This window comes from Peromyscus maniculatus, chromosome 10 (assembly GCF_049852395.1).
Source record: "Peromyscus maniculatus bairdii isolate BWxNUB_F1_BW_parent chromosome 10, HU_Pman_BW_mat_3.1, whole genome shotgun sequence".
Taxonomy (NCBI): domain Eukaryota; kingdom Metazoa; phylum Chordata; class Mammalia; order Rodentia; family Cricetidae; genus Peromyscus; species Peromyscus maniculatus.
Genome location: NC_134861.1, coordinates 92,531,602 through 92,558,095, shown reverse-complemented (window position 1 = coordinate 92,558,095; position 26,494 = coordinate 92,531,602). Strand labels below are relative to the sequence as shown.

Below are 26,494 nucleotides of genomic sequence, written 5' to 3'. Positions count from 1 at the left end.
CGCACGCCTTTAATCCCAGCACTTGGGAGGCAGAGCCAGGCGGATCTCTGTGAGTTCAAGGCCAGCCTGGGCTACCAAGTGAGTCCCAGGAAAGGCGCAAAGCTACACAGAGAAACCCTGTCTCGAAAAACCAAAAAAAAAAAAAAAAAATTAACATACAATCCACTGAAATTTTTAGGCCTAAAAATTCCAGAAATAATCATAACTTTTAACCCATTCATTGGTAGTTTCAAAACATTCTAGTATGAAAAAAAACACACTGCTGTTAACCCTGGAGTCTACAAATAAAGCTATGAATATTTTTAGTGTACAGACATCTAAGGATTTAGATTTAGCAGCACAGAGAACAAAAGGCTGTGGGCAGGGCTCCAGCAGAGTGGCAGGGTGCTGGCCCGTCAGGCCAAGGGCCTGGACTGAAACTCTGGGGGTAGGGAAAGCTAGAAAACGAAATGAACGTGCTTGCTTTTCAGGGAGCTATGATTAAGCTCCACTAAGTGCTGACGGGGATACCGTGCAAGCAGCAATTTATATCACTCCACACAGCTCAATGACAGCTCACGGAGAGAGCGCCATTAAGGCACCGTTACTGACGCTCTAACTGCAGAAGCTGCCTCGTAAATGTTTAGAAGTCAAAATATGGATGTGCTTTATGGCTGTGGTTGTTTTAATGAGAAAGTCACAGAATCAATAAAAATAAAATAGTGGCTGTAATATTTACTTAAGTTCCCTTAGAAGAAAATGGGGGATGAGAAAGATCCCTCCTAGGAACAGAGTTCAGCTACTTAAACAAAGTACATTAAAAGTCCTTCAAGGGAACCACAGAGTACAAGTGATAGTAACTGAAACCTGAAGAACGCTTACCCAGAAAACGAGATAATAATGCAGATAATGCAGATGCAATTCTGAGAGGCCACTATCTCACTAGGCTCAAAGGAGAAGGGAAATGAAATGGCTCAGTGATCTTAAAAACAAATCAATTTCCTAAGCAAGAAATAAAACTCGATAGTAAACAGTTTGCAAGGTAAAACCCTGTTGTAGGCGATATAAGAAGCAGAAGGGAACGGAGGAGGACAGGGCTCTGCTCAGAGTCTCTCTGGGCTGGCTCACTGGCGGCAAAAACACCTTTTCACTCCACCTCTGCCTGCAGCTCTAAACCAGTCCGTGGGTGCTGGGGAGATGAGGCAACCTTCACTAAACTCAGTGGGTCATCGAAACAGACAAGCCATGACCACGGAGGGGGGCTGGTTAGAAGAGGCAGGGGTCAGCAATCACAGGGCGGTGGCAAGAAAGGGTTATGGGGAGTGAGGATGGTCAAAACACACCACAACCACGCATGAAACTGTCCTAATGAAGCCCATCATTCACCGCTAATACAGTCCAGTAAAAACTTTCCAAAGATAAACCTTCTCTACCTTTCTTTTCAGGCCAAGGTCTCACTCTTGCTCGGGCTGACACGGAGCTCCCACTACCTCTAGCTCTCCTGACCACCTCCCTAACTGGGCCTCTGTGGTGCTGGGAGTACAAGCTGAGCTACCTACCATACCTCACTCTACTTTCTGCCGTGTGCGTGCGTGCGTGCGTGCGTGCATTCCTCAGCATGTGTGTGATGATCAGGAGTCGGTTCTATCCTTCTACTACATGGGTCCTGGGGATGAACTCAGGTCATGAGGCTTGGCAGCGAGTGCTTTACCCAGTGAACCATCTCACCAGCCCAGAAACATATAATTATAATAGAGCACAACAACTGATATAATTAAAGTTTAGTTTTTAAAAAAAGTCAATCTACGTGTGACAGCAACATATCTGTAATCCCAGAACTCAGCAAAAGGCAAAAGAATCAGGAGTTTAAGGTCATCCCTGGCTTCGTAGGAAGCCTGAGGCCAGCCTGAGATATGTGACCCTGTGTCAACAACAAAATCAGATTTTAAAAAATATTTTTTTGGTCAGGTATGACACTCTTATTACATAGCCCAGGTTGGCCTGAAACTCAAGAACCTCCTGCCTCAACCTGAGTGCTGGCATTATAGGCACAAGCTACCACACAGGGCTTGTTGTTAGTATTTAAATAAGCCACTCACCATAAAAACAAACCAGAGGCCATTTATCCTGCATGAAATTAGGAGAAAAAAATATAAATGCAATGACAAGAGTAGTTAGCCATACATAACTATGGCTAAAGAGTTTGCTAAAACCCAAAGTCCTGCCAGGCAGTGGTGGCGCACGCCTTTAATCCCAGCATTTAGGAGGCAGAGGCAGGTGGATCTCTGTGAGTTCGAGGCCAGCCTGGTCTACAGAGCAAGTTCCAGGACAGGCACGGTTACACAAGTTTGTCTTGGAGAGAGGGAGAGAGGGAGAGAGGGAGAGAGGGAGAGAGGGAGAGAGGGAGAGGGAGAGGGAGAGAGAGAGAGAGAGAGAGAGAGAGAGAGAGAGAGAGAGAGAGAAGCATTCACTTAGCTCAAAGCAAGCAGAAGTGTTTACTGTAGGGCAGCTCCACCTGGCTGAAAGGCACATGTTCCGCATGTCTTTACATGTTCTGCCTTTAGCCAGCATGGCAGGAGTCATCACAGGCAGCTTCATACAGAGGACTAAGGAGTCCCTGTGACTCCAGAGAAAGCTGCCCACCCCTGCAAGAACAACTGAGCTTTATCATATATAAACTGTAATGTTGCCCTTCTTTCTCTCCCTTCAAAAATAGTTCTGTGGGCTGAGGGCGTAGCTCGGGGGTGGGTAGCATGTGTTCATTTATCATGCCCACACAGTTTCAAACCCAGCAGATGCAGGGAGGGGCACAGGAGGGGATCGATTCAACCCCAGCCTCTGAGCCTCAGTTCATTCATTCATAACACTCACCGCACAGAGCGGTTGCAGGGTTTGAATTAGACAGTTACCTCATTACACTCTCTGGTTCTCCAGGATCTACTACCCGAGTCATCGGACCACTGGCTGCTCTGCAGACAGTGCCAGGGAAGAAAGCAACAAGCCTGAGGCCATGATCCAGGCACGCTCTGTCGTGGAGAGGGAGGCGCCATCTCCTAGGCTGCTGGCCACCTTCCTCAGACTGGCTCCCTGGCCAACGAGCTCCACTTTTACTGTGATTTTTATTTTTATTACAGGAATTTCTTCAAGGTAAGGACAAATTGCTGTGGGATGGTCTGTATGTCAAATTGCTCTGATTGGTCAATAAATAAAACACTGATTTGCCAGTGGCCAGGCAGGAAGTAGGCGGGACAAGGAGAGAACGAGAATTCTGGGAAGTGGAAGGCTAAGTGAAGGAGTCACTGCCAGCCGCCACCATGACAAACAGCATGTGAAGACGCCAGTAAGCCATGAGCCACATGGCAAGGTATAGATTTATGGAAATGGATTAATTTAAGCTATAAGAACAGTTAGCAAGAAGCCTGCCACGGCCATACAGTTTGTGAGCAATATAAGTCTCTGTGTTTACTTGGTTGGGTCTGAGTGGCTGTGGGACTGGCGGGTGACAAAGATTTGTCCTGACTGTGGGCAAGGCAGGAAAACTCTAGCTACAACTAATAACCATAAACTGTCTTCCAACTCATGATCCTCCTGTCTCAGCCTCTGGGATAACAGGGATATGCCACTATGCACACTAAAATAACTCTTAGACGGCCTCCCAAGCTTAATCTAGACACTTCTGACAATGGGAATTACTTCACAGAACAGCCACACCATCTTCCAGAACCTCTCAGCAGGTAGAACACTGCAGACTAAACATCTTTCCTGAGAACAGGACCAGAAACTAAGAAGTCTGGGTTGCTGCGGTGCTCTGGGGGCCAGAAGGGCTCACCAACTGCCCCTCTACGTCCCCCGGGGTGAGTGAGGCAGAACCCAAACAACGGATGTCCCTTTTGAAAACTGGTATCTCCACTCTAAATAAATCAAGAAATGTGCCCAACTCGTAAATCCCGTTAAGGAGGTTAACTGTAACTAATGAAAGATAAACTCTAATCTAATTAAGTGTGACGAATCACAACCAAAAAGGGAAGTTATCATCACAACTGGCTAGGAACTGGAGTAAGGTTCTTTAAAAAAATTCAGAGTGTCAGACTCCTGTGAGCTCCTGAGAGCCAGCCAGGCCCAGGTTCCTAGTCTCTAAGAGAAGGGGGTCAAGAATTCACATTTATTCCAAGGAAACAAACTCTTTTTCAGTAGATGAAGAAGCCGAGGTTCCAAGAGGCTTTACTGCTGGCCCAAAGTATATCCAGGGCTCAATGAACAAGCCTCTCAAATCCCAACACCAAGGTGAGGTCATCCAGGCCTCAGGGGTGGCTGTCTTCACGGTACAGAGCTCTCTAGTGCCAACGCCCTGGGTTTTGATACCATATTCCACCCGAAAATCAATAACCAAGCTTTACATCTTCAAGAGACCTGGGAGAGGGGGATGCATGTTCCTCTGGAGACAGAAGCCAAAGCTAAGCACTGCTCTCTCTAAACCTGGAGCTCGCTGTTTTGAGGAGACTGGCTGGCCAGCAAACCCCTGAGCACCACTGGTCTATGGAGCCCCGGTGCTGGGATTACAGGAATGCTCTGGATTTGGGGTGTGTTGTTGTTTTTAATTTTTACATGTGTTCCAGGACCAGAACTCAGGTCCTCATGCTCATGTGATCAATACTTACATACATGGCTGACTAAGCCATCTCCCCAGCTCTAAGAGATTTTCAACTGAAAAACTGAGAATTTTTGGTTAACTAGGCAGCTGTAACTATAACCATATTAGTAGCACTTTCCTGTGGTGGTATTTTGTTCCCCAAAATATTGTGCACTCTAATAAACTTATCTGGGGTCAGAGAACAGAACAGCCACAATATTAAACATAGAGGTTAGGCGGTGGTAACACATGCCTTTAATCCTAGCATTCCAGAGGCAGAGATCCGCCTGGATCTCTGTGAGTTCAAAGCCACACTGGAAACAGCCAAGCATGGTGACTCTCGCCTTTAATCCCAGGAAGTAATGGCAGGAGGCAGAAAGGTATTTAAGGGGTGAGACGAGGAACTATAGCCTGGTTAAGCTTTTAGGCTTTTGAGCAGCATAATTTAGCTGAGAGGCATCCAGTCTGAGGAAGAAGGATCACCTGAGGAATTGGCGAGGTGAAGTGGCTGTGGCTTGTTCTGCTTCTCTGATCTTCCAGCATTCACCCTAATAACTGGCTCCGGGTTTGATTTTATTAACAAGAACTTTTAAGATTCATGCTACACTTTCCCCTCTTCTGTTCAAAACCAACAAGTATCTAATTCCAGCCCCGAGCTCGGTCTTTAATGACCTCACCATCAATCCTTTCTAAAGCAAAACCGGGCCAGCAGGATGGCTTAGCAGCTAAAGGAGCTTGTCTCCAACCTGACAGCCACAAGTGGTCCTCTGACCTCCAGACACACACACTGTGGCACATGTACACCCACACATACACAAAATAAATAAAAGTAAAAAAAAATTTAAAGGATTATAGATCATATTCAATATCACAAAAGATAATTTTATAAAACACTGAACCACTGTTAGTCTAACTACAGTATAGCCAAGAACTAAACTGTAATCTTGAACCACATGGTCCCCAAGCCCTTTCTTGAAATTATTACATTACACGGATACTTACTTCTTCTCTTTGGAGAGAAAGTCTCGATATGCACCCCAGGCTGGCCTAGAACTCACAATCATCCTGCCTCAGACTCTTCCACACTCTTGTCATGATGTCAAAAAAACAAAAACCCACTAAAGTTTCCCAAGGACAAGATGCCCACATCCCAGCGGACAGTTGGGGATGAACAAAGGCTGCCTATTTGAGCTGGCACACAATGCACAATTAGCCTTTCCACATTTTTGTTGGCAGCTCTGCTTTGAAAATGGCCTCACAGCAAGAGCCCAAGTGCTGTCTAGTGCTTCCTCAACTCAAGGCAGCAGGACGTACTATGGAGGACTTGGGGGTCCAGCCCCTCGAGAGTCCCCTCCCAGGGTCCGGGAAGAATCTACAACCAGTCTCTCTCTACTTCTGCTTCTATTCTGCTCTCGTGCCTAGCTCCTTTCTTGCCTGATTTCTCTCTACACTATCTGCTGTCCCCTCTATGTTCTATCCAATTCTCTCATCTTAATTCTGCCCCATCTAGGTTCTCATCCATCTAGTTCCTTTCCATCTTAGTTCCTCTCCCATCTCCTTCTCTCTCTGATCTTGTTCTTCCCCATCTGGCTCTTCCTCATCTTCCATCTCATTTCTCTAGTACTCTCTTCTAGCCCTTCAATCTAGTTCTTACCCATCTAGTTCTTCCATTCTCTTTTCCCTTCTCTGTCTCCTTATTCTCTCAGTTCTCCCTAAGTCTCTCTGGAATCCAGCTACAAACCCAAGCAATAGCAATCCTCTGGCAGAGCAAGGCTTGAATTCTCTGGGGTCATAAAGGCAGGTAAGAATTTTCCTCAGGCAGTGACCACAAGGCTTTCTTTTACAATCCAAAATGGGAGTGGAAAAGAGGAGGTCAACTGGGTGCTAATGACCCTAATGACCGGTTAGTAAATCAAAAAGGGGATCTATGTGCTCAGTCTACATTCCGAGAAGTGGTTAGGTAAGGAGTTAGGGGTCTGTTAGTAAGGTTGTATAAGAAAGGAGGGTCTCACCCTAAATTGCAAAAGAAATAAAGCTATCCCCTGACCTAGGAGACAGGTGTTGTTTCGTATGGCCTTGGATGCTTGATAGGCATTTTAGAGAAATACACTGCTAGGAGTTCTTGGAAGCACACAAGAAAATCATTTTAGGAACCAGCTAATATATATACAAAAGCTAAAATATCACCAAGACTCCTTAAGCCATGGCTTGACCTCTGGAGAAGGCCTTGACTTTTCCAAGTAGTAGCTTTTGTGATAGCAGCTGAATTGCATTATGTTTTCCTGCGGCTTGCAGCAAACTCAAATGGCTGTACTGCAATATTAATGAGTCTCTACACACACACACACACACACACACACACACACACACACACACACACACATTAAATAAGGCAAACAAACACATAAAACAAGGTTGTGCACTGATTGTTGATACAAACAGGACCAAACCTGGTGGGATTTCCCTCAGGGGCAATGACTCAGGACTCACTAATACTGCTCACAGCAGCCATAGAGAAGGAAACTATCACAACTGTTTTGACACACAATGAAAGAAGCAGCATCAAACAGCAAGCCTTTTATCAAATGAGAACCTTCCCCAAGCTCAGAAGCGCTAGCTGGTTTCCCAAGTACGATAGCCACAAAAACTGCTGACTGGTGCTAGTCTGTATTCACAGGCTAAAAACAATGCACAAGAAAATGCTCATTACATCACCACTGACAAACAAAGGCCAAGTGGTTGTTCCACAGCATGCGTGCACCCCAACAGTCACGAAAGATGCTAGTAGGGTAAAAGAAAACAATTCATTAATACAAACCATTAATTACCACTTGATTACGTTAAGTTACTCTTTAAAACTTATTAGTATAGAAACACGAGGCCAGATTTTATTCTGGCAATGCCTGCTCCTGTCCTGCTGATGTACCTGATCAAAAAAATGTTGACACATCAGCAATGCAAAAACACTGACAGATCCAGCAGCTGAACAAACCAAGCTCCAGAGGCACGGAGGGGCAGAGCTGGTGGCATTCCGGACAAGGAAGCAGTGGGAACCTGGAAGGGGAGCCAGGGTCTACAGTTGCCGGCTGCCCAGCCCGTTGGATGAGCCTTACACAGGACAGCCCTCTAGGTTCCGTGTCCCCAAGAAACTATTGGGCCCCAGGAGCCCATCCTGCTCCAGAACCATGTGAATCAGAAAATAGGACAGTAAGTAAAACTGCCTGTAGCCTCAGGGCTGAAGCAGCAGAGACAGCAAGAAAGCACACCACTTCCCAAACCCGGAGAGTGAGACCACACATGCAGGGCTGTTGATGCTAAGTTACAGGTAGTTCCATTCAACAACAAAGAGAAAGAGAACAAATAGTACCAGCAATCTGTCTGCTGCCCCACCCGGTGAGGGTGCTCAGCCCATCTCAGGTCTCCAGTAGGGAAGCCGAAACAACCTGCTATACCCAAAGCTCCCAACAGCTTCCCCATCTGACATCAAGGAGGAAAGGAGGGTTTATTCCAACCTTCAATGACTGGCTGCAGTTGACTTTCTGGGTGTAGCTGCTCACGCCTTTCTCCAGCACTGGGGAGGGAGGGGGCAGAGGCCAGCCAATCTCTGTGAGTTTGAGGCCAGCCCAGTTTACACACAGAGTCCAAGGAAAGCCAGGACTACATAGAGAGACCGTCTCAAAACAAAACAAAACTACCAAAAAAGAAAAAGAAAAGGAAAATCAGCCTTTCCAAAGAGTACTGACACACGAAGTGTACCTTCAAAGGCAGTTCTTGACAATATTCCACGTTCTCAGTGCACGCTAACCAGAGTCAAATACGCAAATGAAGGGTACCTCTACTCATTCTGATCCAGGTTCATCATCAAATAGCAACATAAACTGGATTATTCTTACCGTGTACTTTTATGGTATTTCATAGTGATTAACGTGTTCTCATGTCAACGGTTACAACTTAACAAACAATAACCAAGCAGAAGAGACTGGGCAGGGGTGGAGAGCACTTGTTGCTCTGTCTGGCAGAAGGGCCCAGGTTCAGTTCCCAGCATCCACAACCACCTGTTAACTCCAGATCCATATCTGACACCTCCTTCTGGCCTCTACAGGCACTGCATGCACAGGGCCTACACACATACTCACACACATAAATACATACGTCAATAAAAACAACCATGGAGATGGGACAGAACACTTTCACAAATGTTAGGTGAAATAACAGAAATATTAAGAGGGGCTTTTTTTTTAAGAGAGGGTCTCATGTAGCCCAAACTAGCCTCAAATTTGCTCTGTAGCCAAGGATGACCTTGAATTTCTGATTCTCCCGTGCCTACCTTCTTAATAACAGGATTACAGACCTTCCACACCACACCTAAAGTGATGGTTTGAAAGAAAATAGCCCCCAAAGGGAGTGGCACTATTAGGAAGTGTGGCCTTGTTGGAGGAAGTGTGTCACCATGGGGGCGGGTTTTGAGGGCTCTTTTCTCAAGCTTCACTCAGTGTGACAGTCAGCCTACTTCCTGCTGCCCGTTAGATGGAGAACTCTCAGCTATTCCTCCAGCACCACATCTGCCTGCATGCTGCCATGCTCCCCACCATGATGATAAAGGACTGAACCTCCCAAACTGTAAGCCGCCACCTCAACTAAATCTTTTCCTTGTAAGAGTTACCATGGTTACCAGGCAGCAGGGGCACACACCTTAAATCCCAGCACTCGGGAGGCAGAACAAGGCAGACCTCTGTGAGTTCGAGGCCAGCCTGGTCTACAGAGTGAGATCCAGGACAGGCACCAAAACTACAAAGAAACCCTGTCTTGAGAAAAAAAAAAAAAAGTTACCATGGTCATGGTGTTTCTCTACAGCAATAAACACCCTAAGACACCTAGTGCTGGGGCTGGTTTTACACTGTGCTGGAGGTGTATGCTTGGTGAGCGCCTACCAACTGAGCCACCCCAGCCAAGAGGAAGAGGTTCTGATCCTGACAATTTGGGCTCAAATCCCAGGCATTTTGTACAGTTTTTTGGAGCCTTATTCAATTCAGACAATTCTGAAGACAAGTTCAGTATCTCGTGTAAACACCACTCAACGTTTCCTTCCGTCATTCCTAGGAAACAAGACTAAAAGTTCACACACCTACTTGACGAACAGTGCTTTAGGAGAACACCTTTAAACTCCCAGCTCCACTCATGACTCGGCCATTCCCTTTAACGTGTTCAAAAAGCTCAGTCCCTCAGATGCTCTAGACATTTCTTATTCAGAAAATGCCGCCCTCCCGAGGACTCAAGCGTATGCATACATGAGCATGCAGCCAGCCGTATGGGCTCTGAGGAGTCGTGCTGTAAAGAAAGCGAGCTAAACTTGTTCAGACAGGAGCTCTCAAGTATGTCTAATGAAATTTCATAGACACCCACGGAACTCAAATTCTTCTGAATGTAACTCATTCTTCTGAACATGCTTTCAGAAATACTGATTTTGATAAATTTGTGTCTAGTAGTAAAATAACAGTAGACCCAAGAAACTACCTTATTTATATTTTACTTTTTAAACTCTACTTTTATATTTTGTATTTTTTGAGACAGTCTCTCTCTCTCTCTCTCTCTCTCTCTCTCTCTCTCTCTCTCTCTCTCTCTCTCTCTCTCTCAGCTGTTCTGGAACTGGAGACGTAGAACAGGCTGGCCTCAAATCTACAGTGATCTACCTGCTTCTGCCTTGGTCTAGTGCTAGGATTAAAGGTGTGTGTCACCATGCCTAGCCCTGAACTTTTTTTAAGAATTTTCATTTTATGTGCAGTGTTTTGCCTGCATGTGTGTCTGTGCACCACATTCGTGTGCCTGATGGCTGCCAAAACCAAAACAGGGAATCTGAACTCCTGGAACTGGAGTTACGGGGCAGTTGTGAGCCACCATATGGGTGCTGGGAACGGAACCTGGTTCCCTGGAAGAGCAGCCAGTGCTCTTAACTGCTGAGCCATCTCTCCAGGCCCTATACTTAGTTAATTTTTGAGATGATGTCACACTGTGTTGCCCTGGCTGACTTCAAACAAGCAATCTTTCTGCCTCAGCCTTCCTAGCAGCACCACATGGATTGCTAAAAGCTATCCTTTTGTAGAGATTCCCAAAACATTATTTTGTAGGTGCATATATTCTGGTATCAAATTGTATTTAGGTCACTAGAGCACTTTTATTACAAGATTTCATAATAAGACTGCCCAGGGATTAAGAAATGGCTCATAGTGATCTAATGGAAGGCAGGGAGAGAGAGGTGGGGGGGGGGGGTGGGGGAAGTTTTACTCTTTGCTTCCAAACTGATTTGTATGACCTATCTTATTCAACAAATCAATTTTCCAAAAATGGTGCAAATCTATTGCGACATCATGACCTCAGCTGCCACTACTCCTGGTGCCCTAGTGGACAACAGACAGGAAGAGAATAGAGCTAGTGAAAGATAACCAACACCCCCCCAACACACACACACACACACACACACACACACACACACACACACAGAGCAGCTAATTATGTAACAAGAAAACAGACACAATTATCAGCATTTAAGCGGTCTTGAAATTTTCCACTGATCTCTATTGTAATTAAAATTTTGGGGAAATGTCCAAATAGACTTGTTCAGGACCTCTGTTAAGTGTCCAAAGCACCACAATTCTTCGGGGGGGGGGGGGGGGAGAACGGACACAAGTAAACAGTTGCCAGGTTTGGTGACACTTGTCTGGAAACTTCAGCCCTGGAGATAGAGGCAGGATTGCCGGGAGTATGAGGCCAACCTGGGTGATATATTGAGGGAATGACGCTGCCTTAAGAAAATAATAAAAAACAAAAACAAAGCAGCTATTATATTTGGAGACCTAAAATTGTGTACAAAGATTATGACCTGCACCTAGAAAATCGGGTAATTGTAAAACGTGAACAATCAAAATAGAACTTAAAACAGGCTGCACAATTTATTAGACGATGGGTTTTCCAACTGTTTTCCCCTAAATTATCTCAACTATTCTACATAAATACCTGCGGTTAATACGGGTGATTAAATTAAGCATATGGAAGAAAGCAAAGTCCTAAGCCTGTGAAACAGTGTTAACGGGGCAGATACTTAAAAGTTTCAACATCTCGTGGTTTTCTAAGGAAAATAAATGGACTTTAGATGTGCTCTGGTCGTCAACTGAAATAAGTATGCATACAGCTCGGCCACTAACCAGCGCCAAGTGAGATGGTGCGAAAACCAACTGTTATTGCCCAAGGTACCAGAGCCATTGAAAACTCCTCTTCTGCATTGGGAAGACCTAAACCTCAAAGGCCACTACCTCTCCAGGCCGCAACCCGGCACATGGTGGACGCTCACGCACCGGGCGACAGGGTACACACCTACCTGCCCGGACCGTGGGCGCTCCCGTCATCCCGACTCCTCGCAGCTGACCTGCCTTCCCCCAAGCCTTTGCTGAGACCACCTCCTCTTCCTCCTGTCCTTCTCTACCTAACCAAAAGCAAGGACAGGGGAGGGAGAAGACGGTGGCGCGGGGAAAAGCACCCCCGGCAGCCTCGCTCTCTTCCCCATTCCAGAGACGCAAAGCCACACCACCTCTCCTCGACCCCGCAGGCAAAAATCTGCAACACTTAAATTCCTTTTTCAGATGCTTTTAGGCGCAAATAACTTCCCCGCTCCCTTCCGCCCCTCACCTTCACGAAAGCAATCGGGGTTGTGGTACCTTCGATATCTAACAGGATAACTGTGACTTCGGCGGGCACCGAAACCACGACCATTTCCCTGCCGGATGCTACCACGGGGCTCGGCCTCGCTGGCAAAAAGAGGACAGCACCGCCTGCGCCCTAGGACGCCTTTGGGCTCCCGACGGCCCAGCAACAAATCGGAGCGCTGGCGACAGCGAGCGACCCCGAGGCGCGAAGAGACCGGGCCGGCTCCGGGTGGGGAGGGGGCGGTGGAGACCCGCAATCGCAGAGGAAGCCGCCCAAAAGCTGCTGCACCCCGAAGAACAGGCGAGCCGCCGCGCAGGCCCAGACCGCGTGGGCAGCCCGAGGGGCGGCGCCTCCGGGTCCCGAGGGGGCGGGGGAAGCGGGGCGCGCGCGCCTATTGGCCACCGGCGGGCCCCGAGCGCCGTCCGTCAAAATGGGCCTCGCGTGGGCGGGAACAAAGGAGCGAACGCCCGAGCTCGGAGCCCCGGAGCCCGGAGCGCGGGCGCAAGCCCTCCGCAGCCTGGTGGAGCCGGCGCGAGCGGCCCGGGGCACGTGCGGACGGGAGCCCCCGGCGTGGCGCGCCGGGGACGTGAGTGCCCCTTGCCTTCTCCGGCCCCTGACCTCCTCCTCCCCACCTTCCCCGCCCACCGCGTGCGCTCTGGCACCGCTTCAGTCCTCCGTGCAGGCCCCGCCCTCCGCCGCGGTCTCAGCCAGCCCGGGAGGCCGCACGGACCCGGGCTGCGGCGATTCCCGCCGCCGAGGGCGCCTGAGCCGACACCGCCCCCCACTCTGCCAGGACCGGAGCGGGGGGTGTCATCGCGCGTCCGCTCTCTGCCCGGCCGCTGCCAGCCCGCGCGGGGACAGAGCACGCGTGCACCGGGCGGGCGAGCGCGCGCGCTGCAGCTTCCTCGGCGAGCCGCGCCGGATGCACGCCGCCTTTTGGCCCGGAGCAGCCGGCCAGCCACCCAGCCGGGCGGGCGGGCGGGCGGGCGGTCCCAGCATCTCCGCCCTGGGGGACTGACTGAGGGCGCAGGACGCGAGTGGGCCGAACGGGGACGCGCGACACCAAAAGGCTCGATCCAGGCCAGGCGGGACCGTGGCCCCTGCCTGCGACGCCGCGGCCCCGGGATCTCCTGCTCGTCGGATTGCTCCTGCTCCACTCTTGAGCCCGGCCACCCGGCGCCACCTCGCGCCTCCCCCGGCGCCCCGCGATGGAGGTCCCGCCCCGGCTTTCCCACGCGCCGCCGCCGCCGCCATTGTTCCCCTCCGCTCCCGCGACTCTCGCCTCCCGCAGCCTCTCCCATTGGCGGCCGCGGGCTCCCCGGCAGCTCGCCCCGCTCCTGCCTTCGCTCGCTTCCAGCGCCGCCCGGCAGGGGGCGCGCCGGACCCCGCGCCACGTCACCGCCCAGCAGCCCTCCCGATTGGCGGGCGGGGCGGCTATAAAGGGAGGGCGCAGGCGGCGGCCGGATCTCTTCCGCCGCCATTTTAAACCCGGCTCCATACAACGCTCCGCCGCCGCCGCCGCTGCCGCCGCCGGGACCCGGACTGCGCGCCCGCACCCCGCCGCCGCCGCCGGCTCAGCCACCATGGAGGACGTGAACGAGTACAGCAACCTCGAGGAGTTCGCCGAGGGCTCCAAGATCAACGCGAGCAAGAACCAGCAGGATGACGGGTACCGCACGCTCCGCGCCTCCCCTCCCCCAGCGCCCCGCGCGCGCCCCGCGCCCCTCCGGATCCGCGCGCGCGCGGGCGGCCCCCCCGCATGTCCCCGAGCCGAGCCTCCGCGTGGCCCCCGCTGGACCCCAGTAGCTTCCCCGCTAGCGGAAAGTAAGATGGGAGCGGGGGGGAGATGACTCGAGAGGCCCGCCGAGGGTGGGGGAAGGGAGGAGGGGTCGGGGGAAGGAGGGCGGCGCCGTCGGCGCCCCGAGTGCGCAGGCGCCGCGCGGGGCCGGGGCGGGCGGGCGGGTGGACTGGGGGGGGGGAGGAGAGGGGAGGGAGGGGACGGGCCGGGCTCGGTGCGCCACATGCGGCAGCTGCAGCCGCCGCCGCCGCCTCCTCTTCATTGTGCGTGTTGTTGTGGTTGGCTGCTGGGGCGACTTTTCGCTGGGGAGGTTTGGGAGACTTTTTGGTTGGGGCGCCAGTCGCTCGCTGGTGCTGAGAGTTCTTGGGGGTTTTAGCGAGTTGGCTTGAGAGCTACGGACGGAAGTCCACGTAAGTTGTGTGCGGGGTTCGGTGTGGAAGTTGTGCTTGGCGTCCCAGAGTCATCGGAGCAGAACCTCTGCCGGATTTCGTTTTCAAAGTTTTGTCTTTGGGCAGTAGGAAGCAACCTGTCTGCTGGTTTGAGCAAGTGATCTTAAGGTTTTTGTGGTCTGTGAGTGTTTGTAATCAAAGTAGATGGCTTGCCCTTAGTAAGTTGCCCTGTACTTGTTTTATTGTTTAATTACAGGGTTAAAGTAATCACTGAGTTACTGTTAAGTCTTTTTTTTTTTTAATAACTTTATTTCTAGTAAAATGTTTATTGGAGGCTTGAGCTGGGATACAAGCAAGAAAGATTTGACTGAATATTTGTCTCGATTTGGGGAAGTTGTAGACTGCACAATTAAAACAGATCCAGTCACTGGAAGATCAAGAGGATTTGGATTTGTGCTTTTCAAAGATGCTGCTAGTGTGGATAAGGTAGGGGTGTGTTTCACCTTGTGCCTTTTGTGTTGCTTGCAAATTGCTGTGGGCTTCTAAGTTCCTGTCTAACTTGTCTTCTAGGTTTTGGAACTGAAAGAACACAAACTGGATGGCAAATTGATAGACCCCAAAAGGGCCAAAGCTTTAAAGGGAAAAGAACCCCCTAAAAAGGTTTTTGTGGGTGGACTGAGTCCAGATACTTCAGAAGAACAAATTAAAGAATACTTTGGAGCCTTTGGAGAGGTGGGCTGTGTTTGTACACGTTTGTGTTTTTGAAATATTTGTGCTTGGTCAAGTTTGCATAGGGTTCATTAATATTAAAGAGGATAGGATTGAATTACTGCTTGGGTGCCTTCTAGTTACTACATCTTGATTGCTGCTTCCTGTGCTATAGTAGACACTTAACATCTAATCTCATATGGCCAAAGCCCAAGGCCTTATAGAGTGATGGGTGTTTTACCAGCCGGTGGCCTCTGGGGTAAAAGATGCTGTGAAGGAATAAATATAACAGCTTTTTAGAAAGCAGTGGCCAGTAGAACGTGTTTGAAGTTTGTAAAGAGCCTGTAGCATTCTGCACTACCGTTAACGAGTGGTTTTGTTTGTTTTGAATACACCTGCTTTCAGATAGAAAATATTGAGCTTCCCATGGATACAAAAACAAATGAAAGAAGAGGATTCTGTTTTATCACATACACAGATGAAGAACCAGTAAAGAAATTGTTAGAGAGCAGATACCATCAGATAGGGTCTGGGAAGGTAAATCCATTGAATTACATTGTGTGTGAAAAACCTGTTTGAAAAGAAAGCTGGTTTTGTGTTTGAGCTTAGAACATCAGCAAGAATTCTGTTTGTTTTCAGTGCGAAATCAAAGTTGCACAGCCCAAAGAGGTGTACAGGCAGCAACAGCAACAACAGAAGGGCGGGAGAGGTGGAGCGGCTGGTGGACGAGGTGGAGCGAGGGGGCGTGGACGAGGTGAGGCTTCGTTTTGGGGGATACTGATTTATCTTTTTTTTAACTGAGGCAGTACACTGCTGGGTAAAATGGCCCATTAGAAAGCACAGCCAGATTGAAACTTTTAAAATGATCCCACATGATAAAGGCTGGTTTGTGGGGAGGTTTTTAAAAGTCGAGTGTAGGGGACAAGAATGCATCATTTTGTGTTAGGATTGGAAGGATTCAGAGTGGTTTCCTAACAATCATTGTGCATTGTTTCAGGTCAGGGCCAAAACTGGAACCAAGGATTTAATAACTATTATGATCAAGGATATGGAAATTATAATAGTGCCTATGGTGGTGATCAAAACTATAGTGGCTATGGCGGATATGATTATACTGGGTATAACTATGGGAACTATGGATATGGACAGGGATATGCAGACTACAGCGGTAAGAATACTTAACTTAATTTTATAAACCAGTGGTACTAAAATTCAATTTTGAAGTACTTTCCCATTAAGTTGTTTGTGTGTATGAGTTTCCTATTGAGATGTTTGGAGTTAAGTCTTTGTGCTGTATAGTCATAGGATAGTAACAGACAGTGATGGTTATCTTAAAGTACAATTTACAACTGTTGGCTCATAAAGATGGCTTGATATTTTAATGTTCAGCATGCACAGTTTTAAATACTGGGTAATTTGGTCTTCGTTTTTTTCATGTTTAAAAGGACAGTTTTATAGGAAACTTCTTAGTAAAGCTTGTGTCCTTTCACACTAGGTCAACAGAGCACTTATGGCAAGGCATCCCGAGGGGGTGGCAATCACCAGAACAATTACCAGCCCTACTGAGGAGGACCTGGGAGAAAGCAGGTGTGTGAGCTTACAGGACAGCATTGGCAATGTCTGATTTCATTTAAAGATCAATAGACAAATGGAAAAGAGGAGTAAACAAAATATTGTGTAGTCTTTACTAAATTGTTGATTTCTTAATTGCTTTATGAGCCTGTTTTGCCTAAAGTGTCTATAGATCTTTAACTTTAAAGTCTTACCTCACCTTTTTTAGAATTACAGAAAAACTTAAGAGTTTTTCTGTTTGCTTTGTGTACCAGGAGGTTTAAACTTTTTTAGAACTATTAACAGGTAAAGTACTGAAATGGGTACAACTTAAGGAAAACAAGAATGTTGTCTTCTAACTCTGACATTATACCTTGTTTGTACCCGCCAGCGGGAACTTCATTGCAGGCCGTGTGTCACCCTGACCACGTCTATCTCTGGGGGTCGCACGTTGCGGGCAGAGCGCAAGGCATACACCAGAAAACGCTGTCCTGTGGTATGGTCTCTTCCAACTTCATGTACCAGCGTAAAGATTAAAAGTGGAAACTTCAGACTTTGGCTTCTTTTTAATCTTTTTGGAGATTAAGTGTCTAAACTTAACTTAAATGGTTTTTTGCAGGAGTTAAAGTACATAAATGCCTTTTTACAGCTTAATCATTTTGGTCTTCTGTTTAGTGTTGTATTTCAATTGTGGAGCCTCATTTTAAGTGTCCATTCTTTAAGATTTAATGCTTGCTTTTTCTTTTTATAGCTAATAGTGAAATCTACAAACCAAAACAAGAACTTTTAAATCTGGGATATAAGTTAAAGATCACATGCACAGAGCAATTCGTTGTCGTGTTACAATCGGAACCTGAAATCTGCATTGGTGACAGCGTCCTCCTTGACTTACTAGAGCTGTGCTTCTAGTTGGTCTTTGTCTGCTAGGCTTGTAACTGGGAAGATTGCATTCCTGTGTTTTCCAATAAATCCTCCTAATACCATTTGGGAACTCCAGTGAGTTTTTCAAATACCCAAACTACACTTTGTTAATGAATATGCATGTGATCTTTAACTATTGAAGAAAAGAATAAAGTGAGGACTTAAAACAATTCATGAAAGTGGACCTTTGCAAGCTTGTGAGGATTGCACACATCTAATGGTGGTTTTGTTTTTGTTTTAGGAGGTGTAAAGAAACCATCTTACAGGACGACATTGAAGATTGCTTGATCTTCTGTTGACCTAAGATGATTATTTTGTAAAAGACTTTCTAGTGTACATGACACAATTGTGTCCAACTGTATATAGCTGCCCATTAGTTTCTTTGTTTTCACTTTGTCCTTTGCTATCTGTGTTATGACTCAATGTGGATTTGTGTTTATACGCCTTTTTATTTGTATGATTCATGTTAAACCTCCAATAAATGCTTCCTTATGTGATTGTTTTTCTGCGTCAGGTACTGCATAGTTCTGTGGAAATGTAATTTTATAAAGAAGCAATAATTAAGGCACAGCTTTTTTTGTAGGGGGTATTGGTCCACAGGAAGAAACTGGTCCTAGTGTCCCTTGTTCCTGGTTTCTGTAGACATAGTCTATAATTAAAGTCTAAGGCTTCATTTCTGTTAAGTGAGATTGATTCTACACCTTTTGAATAATGTTCCCTCTCCAGGTATCTGGAGACTAGCACTACAGTCTATTGTGATTGGTGAAGCTTTCTAGCTTCTAGTGTGAACTATGCTTTTAGAATCTTTCTGAGGAAAAATCTCCTTCCTGAGCTAGGACTGCCTCACTGGCACAGTGCTGTCTGAGCATAAATGAAGCCAGGGTTTCTATCCCCATCACCACAGAAAATGAAAAGCCTGTTAGCAGCACAGAGCTTGTTAAGTGGCTATCTTTGCTTGTTCCTGTCTGACAAACCATGTATAATTCATAGATGGCTTTGGCTTTAAGAGTTAATGACTTGTCTGTAGAGAAAACTTTAGGTGGTCACCATGGCTGTTGGGGTTTTAGTGCTATAGGTAAATGCAAGGGAAGAATGCTGTCAAATGGTAGGAAGGGCTTGCTCAGATACGTCTGGGATTCTCCTGAAGTTTGGATGTAGTGGGGTGAATTTAGGAAAGTTAGCACTCGTGCGTCCATCCCACCATAGTGCGGGAGCTGAGTAGATTTAATCAGTTCTGTATTCAGGCAGAGGAGGGGGCCAGTGGAAAAGATAAGTCATGTGGTCTATCTTCTGGTGCATTAAAAACAATTTTTAAGGTAATACAAGCTTTGAGTTTTCCATTGAATGGTTGGACTTAGAAAAGGGGTTTCCATGGTTCCACAGACGCTTCTGGGTTTGGAATATGTTCAAGTTTAGAGTACTTGGTCTTAGAAGACCATTGTAAGCTTTTTATACTGATAACCTTTTTTAAAAATGCCTACAACTTTGTTCTGACAGTATTTGTACTTGTTAGGCTATCGAGTTACAATGCGTTGGCCTCGTTTACTATGGCCAAGTACCAGTGTTGGCTATTAAAAATTGTTTGTTTTGACTTGCAGCCAAGACAACAGAAGAGACCATTTCACATTATGTTAGTAGGTACAATATCCAGAATAAGAAATACCTGTGAGTTCAAGCTTACAATTAGGTGACAAGTTGACATTGAGATTGTCATTTTTCCCTGATCAAAATGAATAAAGTCTTTTTAAAATAAAATTTCTTTCAATTAAGTCTTTATGTATGACTTTAAGAAAATATAAAGATGATATGGTTTACCTAGAATGGAAGAGTAAGACTGTACTTGGTCACTGAGGTGCCTAAACCTCAACCCACAGAAATGTGACATTGCCAGGGCTAATCTGCACACTTGTAGTTGAGTGACAGGTTAGTGTGGTTTTTATTCCTAAGTAGTAGTTTAGAACTAAGCTGAGTGAATATTGAAGTGGGAATTCTGAAGTTCTGTGATGGAGGAGACAACCTATACACCTTCCTGTTTTATTTCAATAGTTTCACTGCTACATCTGTAGGATGAGGGCTTCGTCGTTGCTGGACTGTTACCATGAATAAGCAGAGCTAGAGAACCTTTGCTAAGCAAATAGAACGCATTTCAAGTCATTACCAATTTAAAAAGGTGCCTTACTCAAGATCTGGGAGGTCCTTCACATTCGAGACAGTGTGAAAGCAGATTGGAAGGGTATAACAGTAATCACCTGGCTTGGACTGGGTGGAGGTAAGTGGGTCCCTAAACCTCATTACTCGCTCCTCCATCCTAGCTAAATTAATAAGCTTCAAGCGCAGTGAAAGATCTTGTCTAAAAGAGCAAAAGGTGGACAGGCTGGTAAGATACGCACCAGTTCCCTACAAACCTGAGCACAAAGAAGGAAAGAACCAACTACAACACTGCCCTCTGCACCCGGCCACGGCACGGGCACAGTTTTAAGTGGGGAGTGGTCAAAGCAGAGCCAACAAAGCCTTGGCCCTGCCCACATGAAGTGCACACGGCACAGTCACAACACGTGATGAACATACCTGTGTGGACATACCAATAATCAGAAATATCAGAAAATAGTAGTTCTGAAAAAAAGGCCTCTCAAACCCTGGCCTAAGGTTACCTATGGTCTTAGCTTCTTCCTGGCTTTCCTGGAACTAACTAGCTTTATAGACCAGGCTGGCCTCAAACTCGGATCCACCTGCCTCTGCCAACCCAAGTGCTAGGATTAAGTGTGTGTGCTGCCACAGCCTGGCTGGTCTCAACTTTTTTAACAATGCAATCTCTATGTTGCCTTTTTTTTTCCTTTAACAAGTGTTTGAAAATGTATTCCTTGAGCCGGGCGGTGGTGGCGCACGCCTTTAATCCCAGCACTCAGGAGGCAGAGCCCGGCGGATCTCTGTGAGTTCGAGGCCAACCTGGGCTACCAAGTGAGTTCCAGGAAAAGGCGCAAAGCTACACAGAGAAACCCTGTCTCGAAAAACCAAAAAAAAAAAAAAAAGAAAATGTATTCCTAAAAATACGTATTCCTAAAAAATTAGAATCAGTTGGGGTTTTAATGTTTTTTCTTCCAAATGGCCAAGTTGAAAATAGGATTTTAGTAGGATTTGATTTTATAGAAAGTAAGGATGCAGCCGGGCGTTGGTGGCGCACGCCTTTAATCCCAGCACTCGGGAGGCAGAGGCAGGCGGATCTTTGTGAGTTCGAGGCCAGCCTGGGCTACCAAGTGAGTTCCAGGAAAGGCGCAAAGCTACACAGAGAAACCCTGTCTCGAAAAACCAAAAAAAAAAAAAAAAAAAGAAAGTAAGGATGCACCATGACTTCTCAGTGACTGAAAAAACTACAAGATGTGATTGGTGGTCTGGGTCTTAGTGTAATGCTGAATGAACAGTGAAGATTTCTTGTGCTCCTCGAATGCTAATTTAATCTCCAGCTTTCCCTTTTAATCAAAACTCAAAGTACTCATTTGAAGAGGTGTGTTCTTCAAGTGGTTTGTTTGTGCTTTGAAAAAACATATTCAGTTAAAGAAGTTTCAGACAAAATACAAGGTTTTGGTTTCTCAAAGACCACAAGTTAAAGGTCTTGAAATTGGGGGTGGGAGCAGTTTCTGGAGAGGACCTGGGTTCAGCACCCACACCAGGCGGTTTACAGCTGCCCGTGACTCCACCTCCAGGAGTACCAATAGTTCTGGCCTCCTTGGGCACACATGTACAAGTATGCACATACACAGAGGATACGTGTAGTCCTGTGGTTTAGTGAGAAGAGAATGACAGCCCTACCAAAGGCCCTTCTCAAACTTCATTACCTCCGTGGTTCTCAAGTCAGGCGGTTAGCTGGTTTATAAGCACTAGCCCTGATGACGTTTTGGAATCTTAAACTTTAAACTCCTTTTATAACTATTAGCCATATCTGAGGCCTAGGTTTACAGATGAAATATTTGAGAACTAGTTAGGCATTGAGACTGGTCAATGTTCTTTAATACCATCACTGTGAGTGCCAGGATCTCGTGTAGGGAAGTAGAATTGGCTACAGTGGACTCACTTCTCTGATGAAACACCCAGGAAATCAGCTAGTTTTTCTGTGAAAGATCTGTCCTTGGATATTGACAGTGATTCCCATTGTCCTTGCATCATTAAGGTACTTAGGTTGTATATGTGTGCATGTATGTATACATACCAAAAGAATTGGACTTTGTGTGTGTATTGTTTGCATGTATGTCTGTGCACAACCTGTGTGTGGTGTAGATGTAACCAATCGTCTTTTTAAAATAAGAAACACAGAGCCAATGTAAAAGAGAAAGCCGAGAGGTCAGAGCTCAGAGATAAAATCTTACCTCCTGCAGTGCTCCTAGCTTCCCCGAGAGAGAGCTACTTCCTGTTTGTCTGTGTTTAAATAGTCTTTCTGTTCTGCCTTCTCATTGGTTGTAAACCCAACCACATGACTGCCTCATCACTGCCTGTAAGTACCGCCCTCCAGGTCTTAAAGGCGTATGTCTCCAATACTGGCTGTATCCCTGAACACACAGAAATCTACCTAGCTCTTCTAACCACCACGCTCTTACTATGGCTCTAATAGCTCTGACCCCAGGGCAACTTTATTTATTAACATAAAATTAAAATCACATTTCAGTACAAATAAAATATCACCATAGTGTGGTGCCCATGGAGGCCAGAAGAGGGCAACAGATCCCCTGGAATTAGAATTATACACTTGTAAGCCGCCCTGTGGGACCAGGGAACTGAACTCGGGTCCTGTGCAGTAGCAAGTACCTTTTTGTGTGTGTGGGGGGGGGGGCGGGCAGGGGGGGTGGGAGGAGCAACACGGTTTCTTTGTGTAGCCCTGGCTGTCATGGAACTAGCTCTGTGGACCAGGCTGGCCTTGAACTCAGAAATCCACCTGCCTCTGTCTCTGGAATACTGGGATTAAAGGTGTGCAAGACTACCATTATCGGTGTTGCCTGGCTGTAGCAGATGTTCTTAACTGCATAGCTGTCTCTCCAACAACCTCACATTTTTGAGACAGTCTCAGTGTGTAATTCAGACAGACCTTGATTCTTGACTACTTGGATCACAAGTGTGCACTACCACGACTATCTGCAGGGTTTTTGGTTGGTTGGTTTAGGGGGGCGGTGTTATCATGCCAATTAAAATCAAATAATGTTTTTTGCCATGCTGTTTTTGGTTTATTTTGTTCCGGTTTTTTTTTTTTTTTTTTTAAAGACAGTTTCTCTGTGTCACAGCCTGGCCTCTGTGGATCCTTTAATCCCATGTGCTAGATAGAGTTAAAGACGTGTGCCACCATGTCTGGCGCCCTGTAGAGATTTATATTGATGGTCATTTCTGCCACACTTACTAAAATACTGAAACCAAGAAATGTCCCTCTTGCTAAGACTTTGGAAGCACACTTAGCACATTGCTGGGATAAGGACAAAGATGGGAACTTAGGAAAGCTTTGCTGCTGCATCTGCCAAAGGAAAAGCTTTAAAGCACAGAAAGCTGCATAGGTACGAATTTAGAAGTTAGCATTGACAGGGCTTTGGAAAGACAGACAGACCCTCCCAATTCTGTCCAATACTCTTCTTTCTTCCATAGTTATTCTTAATGTATGTGCACCAGTCTTAAGGGTCTATCAAAAGTAGTAACTCAACTCTGCCTAGTTCTTCCCTTGTTTAAATCATTTTTTTACATTTTGTTAATTAAAATTATTTAATTGCTATTGCCCTGATGTTTCGGGCCACCAAGATACAGAAATTAACAAAAAGGGTTTTTTTGTTTTTGTTTTTTGTTTGTTTGTTTGTTTTTTGCCCTCTTACTCAGTACTGACAAGTTCAAATGCTTTAGAGCTGAAGAGATGGTTCAGTGGTTAAGAGCACTGGTCGCTCTTCCATAGGACCTGGGTTAGAATCCAGTGCCCACGTGGTGACTCACAACTACCTGCCTCTGCAGGCACTACATACATGTGTTGCATAGACATACACACAAAACAAAAATCTCAAAACTTTTTTTAAAGAACATGAACTGTACTTGCAAAGAACCCAAGTGTGATTCCCATGATAGATTTTTCCAGTGATGTTGCTATTTATCTTCTTGGTTAAGATCAAATGAGGATTTTTCCAATGACACACAGCCATTATCCATGATAGTAGGATCCAATCTAGTAGGCTAGAATTTTTAAATTTTTGTGTGGGGATGCAGTTTGAGGCAGGGTTTCTCAGTGTATCTTGGAACTCACTCTATAGACCAGACTGGGGTCAAAAGTCTGCCTGCCTCTGCCTCGCGGGTGCTGGGATTAAAGGCCTGCACCACTGCGGCGCGCTCCTCGGCCAGCGAGGAAGAACGACCACCATGCGAGGATCCGTCTCAGAACACACTTTATTGGAGCGCCTCTTGGTTAAGGGAGAGCGGGAGGTGAGGGGCCCCGAGAACTAAACTGCAGCTGCTTATAAAGGGAATCAGGCAAACGTGCCGTACTATGATTGGGTCCCGCCAGAATGCTAGCACGGGGAGCCACGGGATAGGCTGAGGACATAAGGCCAATTACCATACTGGTGCATCATAGCCAAATATGGAGTTGTTTACAGCTAGGCTCCCAGGAAGCCAGCGCCATCTTTGAATAGCGGCTCCCTACATCTCCCCCCTCTTTATTAATTAAGCCGCAGGAGAGAGTATAGGTCTGATTTCTGCAACACAAGTATTTCATCCAATCAGGTCCCCACCTCATGATGTGTTGACCGATCAAGGATGAGTTAACTGTGCATAATTGCCTGCATACCTTCCCGAGTGCAATGGACCAACCAGTCCCTGGGGTACAAAGGCTATGCATGTAACAATTGTCCACATACCTTCCCAAGTGCAATGGACTAACCAGTCCTAAGGGTGCAAAGGCTATGTGACTCCATGTGCAGTCAGACTTGCTCTCCTTGAAGGAAGGAAAATGTCCTACACTTCAAGTGCAGTGCACGAGCCTGGCATCCTGTGCTTAATTGTCCACACACCTTCCGGAGTGCAATGGACTAACCAGTCCTGGGGGTGCAAAGGCTGTGTGGATATTAGGTATTTGGGGGGAGGCGCCACACTCCAAAGCAGCCAATGCTTGAGTGATAATGCCCTTGTCCTTTTTGTACATGCTCGCAAACGGCAGACCAACCACAGACAAAATACGCATCCTCCAAGGCAGCATGCCAAAATTAAATTCTATCTCCCTTAAACCATCCATACCCAGCCTTAGTCAGGGGGATACAATCCCCAGACTGATCTAACTGGAAACATAAAGATCCTCTCTCGGGAAAGATATGGTTTTCTCCTAAGGTCGCTTGTACCATATCTAAATTCAACAAAAAGGAAGATTAATTGCACTATTGGGAGTAAAGTATCTGGGAACGACTTTTGCATTATGTTGTATCGGCATCGGCTTCGGGAACACAGACAGTATCCCCCATCTCTGTTCCATCATCCCTGGCTGCAGGCTCAGCAGAAGCATCAGCAGGCCCAACCACGGAGGCAACCTTGATGATTCGCGTCAATCGACTCGGTACCCAAATTGGATCCTCCTTGTCCTGTGGAAGAACACAAACAGCTCCCCTGGATCTCGATATTACGGGATCCGGTCCATGCCATTTGTTATTTAATACATCTTTCCACATCACTTTTTCCTCCTGACAGGGAGGTGCCACAGTGTGTCTGTCAGCCGCTGAATCGCCAGCATCATTCAAGATTAAAAAATTAAGAGTAAATAGCGCGAGAGATATTTTCTCTCTGGGAGACGCATGCTCTGCTATCCCCCGTTTTTGTTTTAGAATCAGTTCTTTAATACTTCTGTTGGCTCTTTCAACAACGCCTTGGCCCTGAGGATTATAGGGCAGGCCTAACGTGTGCACTACTTGAAGTTGTGCACAGAAGGCACGGAATCCGCGAGATGTATATGCGGGGCCATTGTCTGTTTTCATACGCTGAGGCTTTCCCCAGGCTGCCCATGCTTCTAGGCAATGAGTCTTGACATGAGTTACCTTTTCTCCCGTTAAGGGTGTGGCATGAATGACTCCAGAATAAGTGTCAACGGATACATGAAGATATTTTAACCTTCCGAACTCAGGAATATGAGTAACATCCATTTGCCATAACGCATTCGGTTTGAGTCCTTGAACAACAAAAGCACCTTTACCAGTCTTAGATCCATCAGTAAATATTGTTAATGCAGAAATTATTGGCACCTTGGAGGTGATCTTTGGAAAATAAACTACATTATTATTAACAAAAGTAATCAGCTCATGTTTTGGGAGATGGTTATCAATAACATTAGGGAAGGCACAAGTAAGTATTGCCCAATCATCTACCGTACCAGCCAAAATTTCCACTTGATCCTTTGTATAAGGAATAACTAATTTATCAGGCATTTTGGAAAAATGTACTAAGCTATATTTCAGACCAGTCAATGCCTGAGTAGCAACCAAGGTAGGATAATGTTGGATAGTTTTTGCACCCAAGGACACAGGCCAGGCTGCCTCTGAGGTGCGGACAGGCGTTCCCTAGTCTTAGGGCATTGCCTCTTAAAGTGTCCCTTCTGCCCGCAGTGAAAACATCCTTCATTCTCTCTTCCTTGTGCGGCTCGTGTGGCTGCAAGGACTGCTGCCGCTAGGCCAGCATTACTTAGTGGTCCCCCAATTTCTCGGCAGGCTTTTAGCCAAGCTTCTAATCCCTTTCCTTTCCATGGGGTAATAGCTCTACGACATTCTTTAGTGCTTTGCTCATACACTAGTTGTTGAACCAGAGGCATAGCTGTTTCTACATCTCCAA

At 46.6% G+C, this 26,494-nt stretch overlaps 2 protein-coding genes across 13 annotated transcripts in view; one reads left to right on the top strand and one right to left on the bottom strand.

The window, feature by feature from the left end:
* Enoph1 (enolase-phosphatase 1) overlaps positions 1-12,923 on the bottom strand; it is a 41,280-nt gene extending 28,357 nt beyond the window's left edge. The window contains exon 1 of one of the 3 annotated variants that reach the window (XM_076546714.1): positions 12,319-12,923. Coding sequence is in view for 2 of the 3 variants with exons in the window: in XM_006975378.4 (XP_006975440.1) it covers positions 12,290-12,373 (84 nt within the window). In the remaining variant the exon portion in view is untranslated. Of the gene's footprint in view, positions 1-2,078; positions 2,102-12,289 lie in introns of those variants that run through there. The other 2 variants (XM_006975378.4, XM_076546713.1) reach the window with 2 other exon arrangements.
* Positions 12,924-13,393: 470 nt separating this feature from the next.
* Positions 13,394-18,176, top strand: Hnrnpdl (heterogeneous nuclear ribonucleoprotein D like). 10 transcript variants are annotated; one of them, XR_013043044.1, is made up of 9 exons: positions 13,398-13,976; positions 14,812-14,980; positions 15,065-15,226; positions 15,608-15,739; positions 15,842-15,956; positions 16,200-16,370; positions 16,698-16,789; positions 17,145-17,249; positions 17,916-18,176. XR_013043044.1 is itself a non-coding variant. In XM_076546700.1 (8 exons), exons 1-7 carry the CDS (start codon positions 13,516-13,518, stop codon positions 16,766-16,768), a joined length of 1,281 nt encoding a protein of 426 aa, XP_076402815.1. In that variant the 5' UTR covers positions 13,398-13,515; the 3' UTR covers positions 16,769-16,789; positions 17,145-18,176. The 10 variants fall into 10 exon arrangements, 7 of the variants coding, with proteins under 7 accessions (XP_076402819.1, XP_076402818.1, XP_076402817.1 ...); XM_076546700.1 differs by having other exon boundaries at positions 17,145-18,176; XR_013043042.1 differs by having other exon boundaries at positions 13,399-13,976; positions 16,698-17,249.
* Positions 18,177-26,494: the final 8,318 nt, after the last annotated feature.